The sequence below is a fragment of the Myotis myotis genome, unplaced genomic scaffold (genome assembly GCF_014108235.1).
Source record: "Myotis myotis isolate mMyoMyo1 unplaced genomic scaffold, mMyoMyo1.p scaffold_m19_p_10, whole genome shotgun sequence".
Taxonomy (NCBI): Eukaryota; Metazoa; Chordata; class Mammalia; order Chiroptera; family Vespertilionidae; genus Myotis; species Myotis myotis.
The window spans coordinates 50,394,932-50,412,456 of NW_023416314.1; the positions used below are offsets into that span (position 1 = coordinate 50,394,932).

Here is a 17,525-nt window from a genome sequence, read left to right on the forward strand (position 1 = left end):
ACATGCAAAAAAGCAAGGAAATGCGACCCATAACTAGAGAAAAATCAGTCAATAGAACAGATGCAAAAATTGTAGAGATGATAGATAGGATCAACTATTTATAACTATGTTCAAATATTCAAAGCAGCAAGAGAAAGTTATTTTAATGACTGTTTTCTCAAATCTCTCAAGGATACACAGCTAGTACCATTCTAGACGCACAGAAGTGAATGTATTACATGCAACAGTTAAGGCATTAGACGCAATTCTGGGAACCAAATTGAGAGAGCCTGGGTAAGAGAAATACATAAACATAATGAGGAGAGAAACAGAAGATAGAAAAAAGAACCAAACAGCCCTGGCTGGTGTAGTTCAGTGGGTTGGGCATCGCCCCACACACCAGAGGTTGCTGTGGTTTGATTCCAGTAAAAGACACATGCCCAGATTGCGGGCTTGAACCTGGTAGGGGGTGTGCAGGAGCCAGCCGATTAATGTTGTACTCTTGCATCGAGATATATAATCTCCCTCTCTCTATTGAAAAATCAATAATCTATTCTTTAAAAAAAAAAAAAAGCCTGGCCAGTGTTGCTCAGTGGTTAAGCATTTGACCTATGAACCAGGAGGTCATGATTCGATCCCTGGTCAGAGCACATACCTGGGGATGTGGGCTTAATCCCCAGTAGGGGTCATGCAGGAGGCAGGCAGCCAATCAATGATTCTCTCTCATCATTGATGTTTCTGTCTCTCTTTCCTTCTCCCTTCCTCTCTGAGATCAATAAAAATATACATTTTTTTTTTTTAAAAAAGAACCAAAGAGAACTTCTAGATAAGAAAAAAAAAAGAATAAAATGAAAAATTCATTGGATGGGATTAATAGCAAACTAAACATTTGCAGAAAAGGTTAGGGAACTTCAAGATGTAGCAATAAAATTTATCCCAAGTGAAACACAGAGAAAAAAAGTAGTAAACTGAGATAACAAAACTTAATTTCCAGGCTGCTTTGCTACAAATCATCTATTCAGAATAAAATGCAAGGATTCCCATTAAGTCTGCATATTACATAGACAGTCTCTTGCTATCTGAAGTTACCCATGATAAATAAAAAACTTTCCCAACTGAAAGTGCTGACAAGAGTAAATGTGGTATCTTACTGGGTAATAATTTTAATTAACATTCAAATAAATGCATAGGCTTTCACTTCAGTGTTTGAAGCTTCATCCTCAGATGTATTCCTCTCTTCCATACAGTTGAGGTCCCTGTCAGGGGCACGTCACAGAAAAAGTTTAAAAAACACTGACTTAAGGAACTACTCAAGAAACCCTCAGAACAAGCCATTTCACTTCAAGTTCACCTACTAAATGACTAATATTGACTTTTAGATTCAAATCCTAAAGGCAAAGGAAAAGGCTTCGAGCTACTAAAGTAAATTTCCTCGTTCACTCTTTCAAGAAACCACCGAAATAACAAGTCATTAAGCGACATCTTGTGATAACAGATCAATTTTAATTCCAGCACCTGAATCTATACAAGGGCACGAATTATAAACCTCCTGGGACTGTTGTACACATTCAATAAAGTGACAACTGTGCAATACCACTTAGTATCTCAAAATCAGGAACAGACTTTTGAATTGTTTAAACACAATCCACAGAATTAAAAACGAAATCAGGAGCCATCCACGTTATGGTAATTGTCAATTTAAAGGTTTACAGGTACTACCGGATACACGGTCAATATCTAGCGGGACGCTGAGGGCGGTTTCAGATCCTCCTCTTGTTGTACTCTGCTGGGCGGGTTTCTTGGGGAGCTACGTGACTGGCCAAAGATTGCCACAACCAGGACCAGAAGAGCAGGTCAAGTTCCACCACAGTTCCTGTAGTTGTCACTTTTTTTTTCTTTGTCAGTTAAAAGTGAACAGTGAGAATTAAATACTTATCTTTACATATGCACAAGGTATGCTGTGAAAGCATAGTTGCTTACAAACATATAAAAATACTTGTTAACTAGTTTGATAAGAAAATAATGTATAAAAGTATATAGCAAAAACATTAATCATCTCTGACCCTGGAAAGATCAATTCCATATTTTATATTACAAACAAAAACAGTTTTAGTTTTTTTTGAACCCCCTTATCCAGAAACACTTACAAAGGAAGACAGACATAAATTCTTTATTCTTACTCTGAACATGGTTGTGAAAAGAGTGAAATTAGGAAACCAAGACCATTGAAATGCCTAAGTCCAGAATGAGTTCAAATATTTGGCCACACAGAATATTATCACCTTTAAGAACAGGAGTAATATAAAGGCTTTTAAAGCAGTTTTTAATTTATAAATACAATAGGCATTTTGGTATTTTGGCCACTGGAAAACAAAGGCTGTAACATCAGTAAAGGTCTGAGATGTCTCACTTTTGAGGATTCAATTCAGTGTATTTACGGTAACTAAAGGTGACATAAAAAGTTTTAGAGATAGGCAAAAATTCACATTTAAAAAAAACTCCCTATATTTCTATTTAGGTTAACAGTAGGCAATATGATTCCAGAAGTTAAAAGTTATTTCAAAACCTATGATTTCAGCTTGGCAAACAGCTTAGGTTCCAAATCTGATTCATCCCTAGTAAAATGTAAGCCCTTAAAAAAGAATGTGTCTGTTTACACAGTTATCTCTTTTGAAATAATCAGACAACTTTTGAAGCAGCCTTAGTGTTTCCTTTCCATCTGTCTTGAAACGACGATGGGGTCAGCCTCACAGAAAGGGTCAGCCAACTTCTTGGTCAGAGGCCACCACCGTGTTCACTTGCCTAAGGCTAGAAAGGTACCACCGTGACGTCACCATACGGAGAGAAGGTGAGGGCTTTCCTGGCAGTTGGTAGCTATAACTCAAGGGATTCTTAGAAAATGACACAATGGCAGCCTTTCTTGTCTTTTTCTTTCCGCGTTGGTTCTGGTGAAGGAGGACATTCCTGCTCCTGAAATTTCCTGTAAGACAGAAAAATCTACATATAAATCTACAAAATCTACATATGCCTTCTTGGTAATATATTATTACAAATGCAAGTTATTTTTGGATAAGTCCAGTGTATGTGCATATGCTTTTCAATGCTAAATTTCACCTAGGGCAGTGGTCGGCAAACTGCGGCTCGCGAGCCACATGCGGCTCTTTGGTCCCTTGAGTGTGGCTCTTCCACAAAATACCACGTGCGGGTGCGCACGTACAATGCAATTGAAACTTCGTGGCCCATGCGCAGAAGTTGGTATTTTGTGGATGAGCCACACTCAAGGGGCCACAGAGCCACATGTGGTGCGCGCGCCGCAGTTTGCCAACCACTGACCTAGGGAATCAATGCAAAACTTGGGGATTGGAGTGCCCACAAACGCTTTAGCACCAGCATAACAGGCTGTCCAAGCTTCTTCATTAATGGGTGAGATGCTGAAGCGCCTCTAAATTCTCTTCTCAATTTAAAGCTCCATGACTCTAAGGTATACTTAAAAATAAGCATGCATCACTACAGCACAATATTAAATTACCCTTATGAGGTACTGATCCATGTTCTTTTTTTTTTTTTAATTGATTTCAGAGAGGAAGGGAGAGGGAGAGAGAGATAGAAACATCAACGATGAGAATCACTGATCAGCTGCCTCCTGGACGTCCCCTACTGGGGATCAAGCCTGCAACTCAGGCATGTGCCCTTGACTGGAATCTAACCTGGGACCTTTCATTCAGTCCGCAGGCCGATGCTCTATCCACCGAGCAAACCAGCTAGGGCTATCCATGCTCTTATCCATATCCTACCACCTACTAGCTACAAGTCAGTACTAAACAAGTTAGTTGACCTCTCTGAACCTCCACGTTTTAGAAGGGAATAATAAAAACCCACCTTTTACAGTTGCTATGAGGATTTAAGAAGATCGTGTTATGTTTACCTATTGTTTTACTCCTCACCCAAGGATATTTGTTCATTGATTTTTTTTTAAAATATATTTTATTGATTTTTTTACAGAGAGGAAGGGAGAGAGATAGAGAGCTAGAAACATCGATGAGAGAGAAACATCGATCAGCTGCCTCCTGCACACCCCCCACTGGGGATGTGCCCGCAACCAAGGTACATGCCCTTCACCGGAATCGAACCTGGGACCTTTCAGTCCGCAGGCCGACGCTCTATCCACTGAGCCAAACCGGTTTCGGCTGTTCATTGATTTTTAAAGAGTGGAAGGGTGGGGAAGAGACAGAGAGAGAAACATCAATGTGGATACTTCAATTGGCTGCCTCCTGCACGCACCCCAACTGGGGCCAGGGATTGAGCCTGCAACTGAGGTATGTGCCCTTAACCAGAATTGAACCCAAGACCTTTCAGTCCAAGGGCTGACACTCTAACCATTGAGCAAAACCAGTTAGGCCGGTGTAGTGTTTATACGCCTAACAGTACCTAGCATTAGAAAGCCTGCCCTACCTTCTCCTCACTCCTGAGGGATGGATGGACATAAACAGATTCTGAGGATCAAATCCAACGACAAAATATTTCAAAAAGGCAGTAAAAATTATTTTAAGAAGGACTAGTTCATCTCTGTGTATATCACAATACACATGACATAAAATTTACCATCTTATCCATTTTTAAGTGTCCAGTTCAGTGGCATTTAAAAATATTCATGTTATATAACTATCACCACCATCCATCTCCAAAACTCTTTCCTCTCGCAAGTCTAGACTCTGTATTCATTAAAAAGTAGCAGGCCTCAGATTTTTAACAAACTAGTAAAAAATATATAATCTTTACCTCACCGACCGCCCTCCACAGAGAACGCTCAGTCAAGGGCTAAAAATTATAAGAAGTTCAGAGGTCAAGTCAGCTTACTAGTAGATACAGAATTAACATGAGCCTACTCCACAGACCTGTCAAACTAACTAGCAGAGAGCCCAGTAGATCTAGAGAGCAGGGGGTATGCTAGGGGCTAGGCATAGGCTCAAAATAACCAAATCAAACCTGTTCAAGAAAGCACCCTAATCTCTTCTCACAAACAGACAGAAACTCCAGTGGACTTCACCCATCGCCTCAAGCTTCCTGGAACCCATTAACACTTTCTGAACCACAGGGGCCTCCCAGGCCAGCTAACAGAAAGACTCTTTGTAGTCTAGATTACACTCCATGACCCATGGGAATGCTCAGTATCTACCACTCGATTACTCTTCGCTGGGAGGAGCTGGGTAAGAAGCAAAGCTAAGAGCAAAGTCTGGACTCAGAACTCTGGATTCAAGTCCCAATTCTTCCATTTAATATGCCCAAGCTTTGGACAAGTTAGTTAACTTCTCTGTACCTGTCTCCCCATCAGAAAGTGGGGATAAATGAAAGTATTTGACTTACTGGGTTGTGGTGAGGATTAAATGTAATAATACACATAAAGCACTTAGCCCAGCATCTGCCAGAAACTACCCTTAAACATCAGCTGCCGTCATTGCTATCCTCACACCACCACCTTTGGAAATTGCATAGATTCTTTTCAAAAACTCCTATGTGGACTTTCCACTTCAATTTAATTAAAGTAGGGTTTATATGTAGGAGGTACCTAGAATATAAAATGTACTTAATTAAACATTTTAACACATGTATTAATCCCCAAATCAGAATCATTTCTACATACAATTTCCTTTCTTACTGAAAAACATTTAATGGTCCCCCTGTTAATGGTTTTGAAAAGCACAGTGTGATTACCTGTCAAATCCAATAAATTAAAACAAATTTCTAGAATGTATTTTGCTTACCTTATAACCCGGACAAGTTCATGGAAAGCTTGATCTACATTCATCCTAATCTTTGCAGATGCCTCCATATAAGTCACCTTCAGTTGTCGTGCTAACTGCTGTCCTTCTTCCTGTGTTACCTGAAATTCCAAGGGTAGTGTGTGAGGTACTGTATTAACAGTGAGATCTGCTCCATCTAACCCTCAGCCACGGTTGCATTGTTAATCCACCCAGAGGACAAGCTGGTCTATCACAAAAGGACTTAACAGTTCAGCACACACTGAAGCCCAGCGCTGCCGAACTCAGGAGCACACACCTGTGACAGGAGCACGACTTCAGTCTAGAGGTTACTCAAAAAGTATTAAACGCAACAGTGATAAATCTGGGAAGGTAAAGGTCAAGATGCTATGAGAATCTGTAACCCTGTCCGGCAGGTCAGGGAAAGCTTCCCTGAGGAAGTGATATTTAAGAACTAAAAAAAGAATATGGAGCTAGCTGGAGGTGGGGTGAGGAGGTATCCCTGACAAAGGAAATAGCATGGCGAGCAAGGGCCACAGTGGGGAATGTGCTTTCCAAGTTCCAGGAACTGAAAGAAGCCTAGAACGGCTGGGTACAGCAAACCAAGAAAGAAAACGACAAGAGGTGAGAGATGGGGAGGAGGACGAGCCTCAGGAGGCTTGGGGTCTTTTTCACTTCTGCACTTCCCAGTACCTGGTACATAGGAGATGCTCCACAAATATGTGGGAAAAATGAACAATGAATAGGACCACGAGCCTTTACAATGCCTTTCTTACATTAGAAGGCAAAGGAAGGCAGGTAGGGAAGGGTACCAGAGCTGATGACAGAAAATGGTAGGCTGGAATAAGAACACATTAACCGAACTAAGTAGATACCTTATATATTTTAAATGTGAAAGGTCAGAATAGTGATATCTGCCTAAAATTATTAAACCACATTACATTTACATTTATGTAGTGGGACTGAAAAGGTATGTATTTGAAAAAAGATTTCATTGCTGTCATTATCACAAAAGTAAACACTTGCAGAAAAGTTAGAAAAAAGGTATAGGAAAACAGAAAAGGAAAATTAGGAGCCTGTCACCCATAGAGAAGCACATTCTTCTGGTTTTTCAATGATATACCTTTTTCTCTACAAAAATAAGATCGTAACTTCTATGTATTTGTGTTACACCCTGGAAACACGCTAAACTCATTTATCTAGGTGATCTTTGGTAATAGCCTTTCTACATAAACAGCTTATGTCATTAGCTAATAAAAAGTTTTATTGCTTCCTTTCTGACGTGGATGCCTTTTCTTTTTTCTTGCCTTAGCTCACTGCCTAGAACCGCCCGGACAATGACATCAGTGCTGTGAGGGGTACTTTTGACTTGTTTCTGATCGTAGTGACAAAGCATTTGGTCTTTCACCATTACGTGTTGCAGGTAGGGTTTTATGTACCTATAACAGCAGAAATTTCAGCATCCCTCTCTCAATAATTGAGCAAGAAGAAAGAAAATCAGTAGTGACATAGATGGCCTGAACCACACTGTCAAACACTTTATACTAATTGACATGAGTTGTCCTTCGTCATCAGGCTAACCAAGGTCCTCACTATTCCATTTGCAAAGTGTTTTCATCAGGAATGGATGTTGGATTTTGTCAAATGTTTTTTTTCTGTGTCTACTGAGATCATATGATTTTTTTCCTTTTTAGTTTCTTGATATGGTGAATTTTATTAATTCATTTCCACATGTTAAACCAATACTGCATTCCCCACTTAAGGGATGATGCACTGCCCTTTCCACATATTGTTGAATTCTCTTTGTTAAAAATCTCTGTTTTACATCTCTGTTCATGAGAGAGGTTGGGTTGTAGTTTTCTTACACCTTTGTCTGGTTTTAGTATCAGAACAATGCTGCTTCATGTGATGAGTGAGACAGAATTCCCTCTTCTTCAATTTTCTGGGAGTTTCAGGAAAATTGTTTCTACATAATTCACTAAAGAGCCCATCTAGGTTTGTGGTTTTGTTTGAGGGAAAGTTCTTACAACAAATTAAATTTATTTTATCGATACCGTACTGTTCAGGTTGAGTGAGCTTTGGTAATTCGCGCCTTCCAAGGAATATGTCTATGTCATCTAACATGTGTAAAGTTATTAGTTTATTAGTATAAAGTTATTTATAGTATTTCTTCATTATTTCTTAAATATTTATATATTTATAAGATCTGAAGGGATGGTATCTTTCCCATTACCGATGTTGGTAATTGCGTCTTCTCTCCTTTTTACCATTCTAGCCAGATTTGTCACTGACCTTCTAAAAATCAGTTGGGGGTTTTTTCCCCTGTGTTTTCTATTTTCCATTTCATTGCTTTCCATTCTTCTGATTAGTATGGCTTTAACTTACTCTTTTTCTTTTAGTTTTTAAGGTGGAAGTCATTGCATTGAGACCTTTCTTTCCTAATAAAAGAATTTAGTTCTATAAACTTCTTTATATACTTCTTCAGTAGCTCCCACAAATTTTGATATGTTGTTTTAATTTTCGTTCAGTTTATAATGCTTTGTAATTTCCCTTTGGGTGTTTTTTGTTTTTTTTTGTTTTTTTTTTTTTTATCAAGGATTAGAAGTATGTAGTTTCCCCATATCTGGAGATTACCTAGATTTCTTTTTTATTGATTTCCAATTTAATTCCACTATGGAATTAAAACAAAATATATGCTGTCTCATTAGAATCCCTTTAAATTTATTGAGATTTGTTCTGTGACCCACTCTTATTTCAAAAGATGTGCATTCTGCTATTGTTAGGTGAAGCGTTCATTAAATGTCATTAAGGATAAGTTGTTTGATAGTGTTGTTCAAGCCACCTATATATCTCACTATTGATTTTCTTTCTGCTTGCTCGGTCAACTATTGAGAGAGGGGTGCTGAAATTTCTGACTCTTAGTATATATATGTCCATTTCTCTCTGTAGTTCTTTCAATTTTTGCTTCAAGAATTTTGAAGCTGCTATCAGGTACATGAATATTTAGGATTGTTATGTTCTCCTGATGAATTAACCTCTTTACCATTATGACACAATCCTCTTTATTCCTGGTAATATTATTTGCTGAAATCTACTTTGATATTTATAGAGCCATTTCAACTGTGTGTGTGTGTGTGTGTGTGTGTGTGTGTGTGTGTGTGTGTGTGTTTATGTTTTTATTGATTTTTTAGAGAGAAGGGAGAGGGAGAGAGAGAAAAAAAGAGACAGAAACATCAACATGAGAGAGAAACATCGATCAGCTACTTCCTGCATGCACCCCAACCAACCAGGGAACAAACCTGCAACTCATACATATGCCCTGACCAGGAACTGAACTGGTGACTTCTTGGTGCACAGGACGATGCTCAACCAACTAAGCCACACTCACCAGGACCAACTGTTTTTTCATTAGTGTTACCATGGTATATTTTAGCCCAACCTTTTATTTTTAACCTATTTGTGTCTTCACATTTACAGTAGATTTCTGGTAGGGTCTTGCTTTGTTTATCCAATCTGACAGTATCTGCCTTTCAATTGAGGTGTTCACACTCTTTACATTTAATGTTATTGTTGATATAGTTGAGTCACCCTGAAATTTGTTTCCTGTCCATCCTATTTGTTCTTTGTCCTACTTTTCCTTTTTCTGCCTTGTTGTGGATTAACTGTGTTTTTTAATGATTCCATATTATTTCCTATGTTGATTAATGAACTGCATACTTATTATGTTATTTTAATGATTGCTTTAGAGTTTATAATACACATTTTCACTCATCGCAATCTAATTCAAATTACATTGTACCACTTCATGTTAGTTTAAGAACCTTATTACAAAATGAGTTTCTTCCTTCTGCCTTTTTTTATTACCTTTTACCTCACAATACATTGTTATTCTTGCTTTGAACATTAAATTGTTTTAGAGATTTAAATAACAAAAGTAATTTACATTTGCCCACATAATTACCATTTTTGGTTTTCTTCATTTCTTTGTATAGATCCAGATTTCCATTTGGTATAATTTCTCTTCTTTTATTTTTCTTATAATGCAGGTCTGCTGGTATTGAATTCTTTCACTTTTTGTATACCTGGGAAAAGTCTTTTTTTCACCTTCATTTTTAAAATTAATGTTTAGTGGGTATTGAATTCTAGGCAACAGTTTTTTCTTTCAGTACTTCAAAGATGTTGGGTCACTCCAGTTTGGTTTGCATTGTTTCCCATGAGAAACTATGATGACTGGTCGCATGTTTATCTTCACTCCTCTTGTCATTTTTCAAATTCTCTATCACGAGTTTTAAACAATTTCATGATAATATGCCTTATTGTCATTTTCTTCATACTTCTTGTACTCACGGTTTGCTGAGCTTCTTAGATATACAAGTTTATGGTTTTCATCAAATTTAGAAATTTGTCATCCTTTATTTTTGCTGTTAATCTCAGACATTGTAGATCTAATTTCTGGAAGTTCTATTTTGATCTTTATACATCTTCATGTCTATAGTTAACATATTCAGTCTTTTCTCTAGCTTCTTTAATATAGGAATATGTTTTAATGTCTGAGTTCACTAATTATGTTAACTGTCACTTCTGGGTCTGTTTCTATTCACTATTTTTTTTTCCTATTATGAGTCATATTTTCCTGCTTCTTTACATGCCTAGTAATTTTTGAGTGAATGGTTGGGTACTGGACTTTGACCTACTAAGTTCTGGATAGTTTGTATTCCTATATATGTTTTGAGCCTTCTTTTGAGATTCAGTTATTTGGGAAGTTTGATCCTTTTTGTTATACAGTGCCAGAACAGCATTTAGTCTAGGGCTAATTCTGCCCCACTAGTGAAACGAAACACCCTTCAACACTCCAAGAATTATGAGGTTTTCCACTCAGACCAATCAGAATTATTTCTGATGCTATCTGAGCTCAAGGCATTGTTCTCTCTAATCTTTTCAGGTAGTTTGTTCTCCCAATTTAATAAATTCCATTCCCAAAATTCAGCAACCTCAATGAAATACCATTAGGTTATTATTACATTAATGCATATACATCTAACAAGTACTTCATAACACTTTATACCCTGTTGTGTTCCAAAAGGGTGGCAGGCAGGTTTCAAGTTTATGTAATTTTTAAATTTACCCTTCCTCTCTTCAAAACAGCATATGTACCATAAGACCTATGGTTTTGAAATATAAACCAATCAAATCAAGCAATCAATTAACAAGTAAGGAAACCAAGTAAGAAAGTTTCATGAAGCCAAAAATTTAGAAAGAATATTTTTTTTTAAATGTCCTTTAAAAAAAAAAAAATTGACATGGTAAATTCCTTCCTTTAAAAGTACCCTCATGTTGTCACAAATTCTGTTCCTTCTCTTTGTAAGAGACCTCCCAACTCCATACTCTTCATTTGTTTCTTACTAATACTTTAAGACTGAAGCAATCAGCAATTTCTCCTTAGTGTTGATGTTGTTTTAGAAGAACCTGCCAGGACTCCCGTCCCACCCTGCCGAGGCTGTGCTAAGTGTTAACACACTACACTACACTGTAATTTTTGGTTTAGGTTTCTCGTTCTTCTGCTATTATCTCATCTCCTGACATTGTGTTCTTTGTAGCTAGGGAATAAGGAATACTTGTCTTTGTAAATCAAGAGCCTAGAAGAGTGCAAAGTAGTTAACTAAATAAACGTATGTTAGTGAATATGACCAATCAAGTAAGTACACCTTGAAATAAAAGATGATATAGGGAGAAAAATAAAAATAAATATTTGAGACGAGTTCATCTCAACAACTTACTTTATTAATAGAAATTTGACTGGGGAAGGAAAATATGTGTCCTTAAGAATTTTCTATTTGTCTTTCCACTCAATTATTTTTCAAAAAGGTAGTTTGCCTTATCCCGCCTGCATAATGTAATTCAGCTAGTGGGGAACAGCAAATGACCTGTCTTTATAGACAGTAAGAAAATTAACAAATTAATGGTCTAGATGATAAAACAATCCCACTGCTAAGACTGTGTATGTGCTTAATTTATTTATTTTTAAAGCATGGTCTCACACCACTGTCTTCCAGGAATTAAGGTCAGCAAAGTTTGTACAACCATATTTCTGCTCAAGAACTCTCTAACCACATATAAAGTTGCTGTCGAGCTCACTGATGTAGCCTAATTTTAACTGAGTGGGAATAGCATTGCTATCACCAACACAAAGAAAATGAACATCACGTGGAACAAAGCGAAGCCACAGCACTGTGAGGCCAGAAATTGACAGAAGCTTGAAGGCTCACAAACAAGGCTTTCTTAGAGGTTCCTCAGAGAGTTTTATAAAGATGCCAAATACTCAGCCTTATCCCCTGGATATTCTGATTTGGGAGGTCTGAGCCCTATCTAGAAATGTTTTGTTTTAAACAATTGAAGTGAAGCTGATGCACCAAATTCACTGATCTACATTTAGAAACCTCCAGGGAGACTATTCCAAGGCACAATGTATAGTAGCAGAAATCCACAATAATATGAACTTATGTAATATTACATATTTCCAAAGAGAGAAGACCAAATCGAGAATGATGAGAGCAACTTTATTAAAACAAACTGGGTTTAAATGGAACAGACCACAGCACTTGTAATATTTAGGGATGTGTGTAGTTAATGAATAACCTAAGTTTACAGAAGCAAAACTTGTTTTTCAAACCTATTATGTGGAAAGAGTCATTACATTAATACCACATCTTGATTCGTTGATGCCGATTCATTCATTAAGCAAATATTTACTGAGTGCATCTTTGTTCTATGTGCTAAGGATAAAGCATGAACAAAACCAACAGGTGGAAACTGAGAGGCCCTCAGTGCACGTACTTCAAGTCAACAGCTGACAAACCTCTGAGATGCAGTCAAGGCACGAACAGGTAAGGCTAGAAGACCCCTGATCTACTGTTAGAGGGGGATGAGTTCTTTTCCCTAGGAGGCGGTAGGGGCACACTGTGGTCCAGGTACTGACAAATAGGAGTTAGCACATTTAGGTAGCTATTATTATAAGTGTAATGAGTTCCTTTGTTGTTGTTTTTTATATATTTTTTTAATTTTGTTATTTATTTATTTTTTGAGAGAGAGAGGAAGGGTGAGGGAGAGAAACCATCGGCAGCCTCCTGCACGCCCCTCACTGGGAGTTGATGTGGGCCACTAGCAATTAAACACCTAACGAAGTGGAAAGAAAGGGACAAGCTAAGGCAAGTCAGGGAGGAAAAGGGGGCTAAGGACAGTGCATCCTAGACAGAGCTGTCTGAAGGACAAGGAACTTGAAATCGTAGGTTCGTAAAGTCCACAGCCGGAGACCACACACTGCTGTATTAAGTTTCAGCATCAAGGTGCTGTCATACTTACCTGCTCTTACATTTTAGCAAGAGCAAGCCAATCAGTTACCTATGTGTTCTCCCTGCACTTTGATAGGATAAACAAAATGATCAATGCATCTCTAAGGGATCAGGTATGTGGTGATGCTAAATAACCATTCAAATTCTATAAATCTCTTTCTATAAACTTCAGTGATTTTGTTTTTTCCTACTGCTCTGTTGTCAGTGTCTGGAAAAAGAGTTTAATAAATTTTGAATAGATGAAAGAACAAGTCTATGGAGATACGGAAGCCAAAGGAAGCAGGCGAAGCTGCTTCTGGCTAATCTCCCCTCCCTGATGGATTTAGTCTCAGGGGCCAGTGGCAGGAAGCCCAAGGCTGAGCACACACTCAGAGAACGTGGGGAACTGGCATTTGCTATCAAAGAGAAAATAGGCTAGAAGCTAGAGAAAGTTCAAAGGATCGTGTCTAAGACAAAGGCAAAAATGAATGAGCTAGATCAACAACTATGAGCAAGTCTGACTGGTTACTGACTAAGAACCTGGAGATGACCAAAATGTAAGCATTTCTAAAAGGGGCGGGGGAATTCCTATGGCCTCCCCGGGTTCAGTTGGTAGAGCAATTAAGGGTGCCAAGACATTACAGAACATCACCTTTAATTTTGAAGAGACTTTAAAAAGGTAACATTTCAATTTCAAATGTAGTTGAGTATGGCCCTCAAAGCTGGGAGGCACGTTTGTCCTTGTACATCCCTGGGCCCTAAGACACCCTAGAAAGATAAGATGGGGAGGAGCCAACGAAGGCCACTGCAGAGGAGAGGAGAAGGGGAGGGAATGGTGTCTCAGAGCTAAGTAAACAGTGTTTCAAAGAGGAGAATGTGAGCAACTGTGTCAAACGTCACTGACATCTGCGTAAGTGGTGACCTTGACTGGGGCACTGCATGCCAGGAGTCAGCGCCAGCAAGAATGGCAGGAAAGAAAGCAGAGGGAGCAAGTGTACGATGCTTTTAAGGAGTTTTGCTATTGAGTGGAGCAGCAAAAAAGTACTTGGAGAGAAATGTCAGATTAAGAACAAGTATTTGCTATAATTCCTTTTTGTTTTAAAGATTGTAGCATGTTGTATGCTAATGGGAATGACCACGCAGGAGAGAAATGGAGCAACTCAAATGAAACAATCACTGGGGCGGTGCCCATGAGCTGGTGAGAAGGAACGGGACCCAGTGCTACAGGAGGGGCTGGTCATACAGAGGTGAAGAGTTTATCCATGTAAGTGGGGGAAGGAAGAATTGGTGGGATACATGTGCACTGAGGTTAGTTCATGTGGAGATCGGACATGTAGAAACTTCTCAGTGAAACAGAAAAATATCGCTCATACAAACTGAGAGGAAGGGGAAGAAAGTGTTGTAAGTTTAAGAATAAGAAAGTAGATATCAAGCTATATTACCAAGCCACGATTCTCAAAACTGCCTGGTACTAGCACAAGAACAGACATATAGACGAATGGAACAGAACAGAGAACCCAGAAATCAATCCAAGCCATTATACTCAATATTTGACAAAGGAGGCAAGAGCATACAATGGAGTCAAGACAGCCTCTTCAATAAATGGTGTTGGGAAAATTGGACAGATACATGCAAGAAAATGAAACTAGACCACCAACTTACACCATATACAAAAATAAAATCAAAATGGATAAAGGACTTAAATGTAAAACGGGAAACCATAAAAATCTTAGAAGAATCCACAGGCAGCAAAATTTCAGGCATATGCCGAAGCAATACTTTCACCAATACAGCTCCTAGGGCAATGGAAACTAAAGAGAAAATAAACAAATGGGACTACATCAAAATAAAAAGCTTCTGCACAGCAAAAGAAACCATCAACAAAACAACAAGAACACCCACTGCATGGGAGAACATATTTGCCAATGTTATCTCTGAAAGGGTTTAATCGCCAACATTTACAGGGAACTCATACAACTTAACAAAAGGAAGATAAACAATCCAATAAAAATAATGGGCAACGGACCTAAATAGATACTTTTTGAAAGAGGACATACAGAAGGCCAAGAGACATATGAAAACATGCTCAAAGTCACTAAACATACAAGAGATGCAAATCAAAACAACAATGAGGTACCATCTCACACCTGTCAGAATAGCTATCATCAACAAATCAACAAACAACAAGTGCTGGCAAGAATTCGGAGAAAAAGGAACCCTCATGCACTGCTGGTTGGGAATGCAGACTGGTGCAGCCACTGTGGGAGACAGTATGGAGTTTCCTCAAAAAGTTAAAAATGGAACTCCCATTTGACTCAGGGATCCCACTGCTAGGAACATATCCCAAGAAACTAGAAACACCAATCAGAAAGGATATATACACCCCTATGTTCATAGCAGCACCATTTACAATAGCTACGATTTGGAAACAGCCTAAATACCCATCAGCAGATGAGAGGATTAAAAAACTGTGGTATATCTACACAATGGAATACTATGCTGCTGTAAAAAGTAAGGAACTCCTATCATTTGCAACAGCATAGATGGATCTGGAGAGCATTATGCTAAGTGAAATAACTCAGTTTGAGAAAGATAAATATCACCTGATCTCACTCATTTGTGGAATATAATGAACAACATAAACTGATGATCAAAAACAGATCCAGAGACAGGGAAGCATCGATCAGACCATCAAACCTCAGAGGGAAGGCATGGGAGTGTGGGGGTAAGGAGGAGAGATCAACCAAAGGACTTGTATGCATGTAAGCCTAGCCAATGGACACAGACAACAGGGGGGTGAGGGCATGAGGGCAATGGGGGGATAAGGACACATATGTAATACCTTAATCAATAAAGAAAATTAAAAAAAAAAAAAGAATTAAGTTAGTATAAACCAGCCTGCAACTAAATACTGAAAATATTCTTTTCTTGCTGGTTACTAGTGGTAGAGCTAGCCAATGTGAAAAATTAACAGAAAATTCGGTCATTAGCGGGACTTAGAAAAAAAATCAAATCCTGTCATTTAAATCAAATCCACTCTCTACATGAAAGTAATTTAGCACTAATAATGAATAAGTTAGGCCTTTGGGGGTAATTTTAAGAATGTCTAACTAAATTAGAGTTTTGGATGTTACCCAAGAAATTTAACACGTGAACTGGAGCTAGTACAAATACTTGCAGGTTTATACGGTCCACTAAAGCTCTTCGCAAAAAAAAGTGAAAACTTAATTTCCCCAAATCTACTACCTTTTTATTTCTTACCTATTGTGACTTCTATAAACAGTGTGCTATGTCAAACAGCACAGTTTTCCTATCATGGCACTTTCAATTGTTGCATTAAATACATCCACTCACTTACATAGAAACAACTGTTTTCCCAAATGCAAAATTCCTTCTCACCTGTCTCTGGTGATCCAGATCTGCTTTGTTACCAATTAAAATCATTGGAAACTCATCACGATCCTTTACTCTGAGAATCTGTCTTTGAAACTTATAGATCTCTTCAAAACTGAAAAAAGAAAAACAATTAATTTGGCCAAGGAGCGCCATATGTCCCATGTCCCATTTAATACTCTATTTCTTTTTCTTTCTAAAAACCAGAAAATCCAAATTCAATAAAACAGTGGTTTAGACCCGCGGTCACCAACCTTTCAGTCCTCACGGGCCATCAGTGGTCCACGGACCACCGGTTGGCAACTGCTGGTCTAGACTAAAGAGAGATCTCCATTTTAATATTGGTACAAACCTGCCTCTATCTGTGACTGAAAAGACCAACAGGAAACCCTCGCCAGTTCGCATATACTGTTCTCTCATAGCTCCAAACTCTTCTTGTCCTGCTGTATCTAGAACTAAAGAAAAAATAACAACTGTAACTGTGTCCATGTTTTCAATGTAAAAATTGCCTCCCACAAAGGCAGGTCCAATTAATGTGAGTCCTTCAGAGCATGTCATACTTAGTGTGATAAAGAAACCATTTGGCTCGATTCTGGTCAAGATCATGTACCTCGGTTGCAGACACATCCCCAGTAGGGAGTGTGCAGAAGGCAGCTGAATCGATGTTTCTAGCTCTCTATCCCTCTCCCTCTCCCTCCCTCTCTGTAAAAATCAATAAAATATATTTAAAAAAAAGAAATGGAATTCTTCTCCTCTTAGTACTTTATTCTCAATATGAAAGACATATATATTCTAAAGGCAGCCGGTTTCAGAATTACCTTCATCAGCACAGGTTGATTTTGTAGTTAGAATATATTAGCATACCAATTACAAGGTTAAAAATATCAAATACATCAAGGCAGTTAGAGTCAGATAACCTCTGAATTCATTTGAATGTTTATCTCCTCTATGGAAAGAACTAGAAAAGATACCTATAAATTCAAAAGGAAACTCTGCTTTACACCCCAAATACCATACTTCAAGTGCAGGTGCTAATGTTTTCCTTCATCTCTGTGAAAAAAAGGAC

At 38.2% G+C, this 17,525-nt stretch overlaps 1 protein-coding gene across 6 annotated transcripts in view; it reads right to left on the bottom strand.

Annotated features, from left to right (window-relative positions):
• Positions 1-1,462: 1,462 nt before the first annotated feature.
• Positions 1,463-17,525, bottom strand: part of RRAS2 (RAS related 2) — a 78,860-nt gene continuing 62,797 nt past the window's right edge. For all 6 annotated transcript variants that reach the window (XM_036325489.1, XM_036325493.1, XM_036325494.1 and 3 more), the window contains 4 exons: positions 16,812-16,914; positions 16,466-16,574; positions 5,742-5,860; positions 1,463-2,959 (listed from right to left, as the gene is read on the bottom strand). In XM_036325489.1, the coding sequence (XP_036181382.1) occupies positions 2,872-2,959; positions 5,742-5,860; positions 16,466-16,574; positions 16,812-16,914 (419 nt within the window). In that variant the 3' untranslated portion in view covers positions 1,463-2,871. The remainder of the gene's footprint in view (positions 2,960-5,741; positions 5,861-16,465; positions 16,575-16,811; positions 16,915-17,525) is intronic.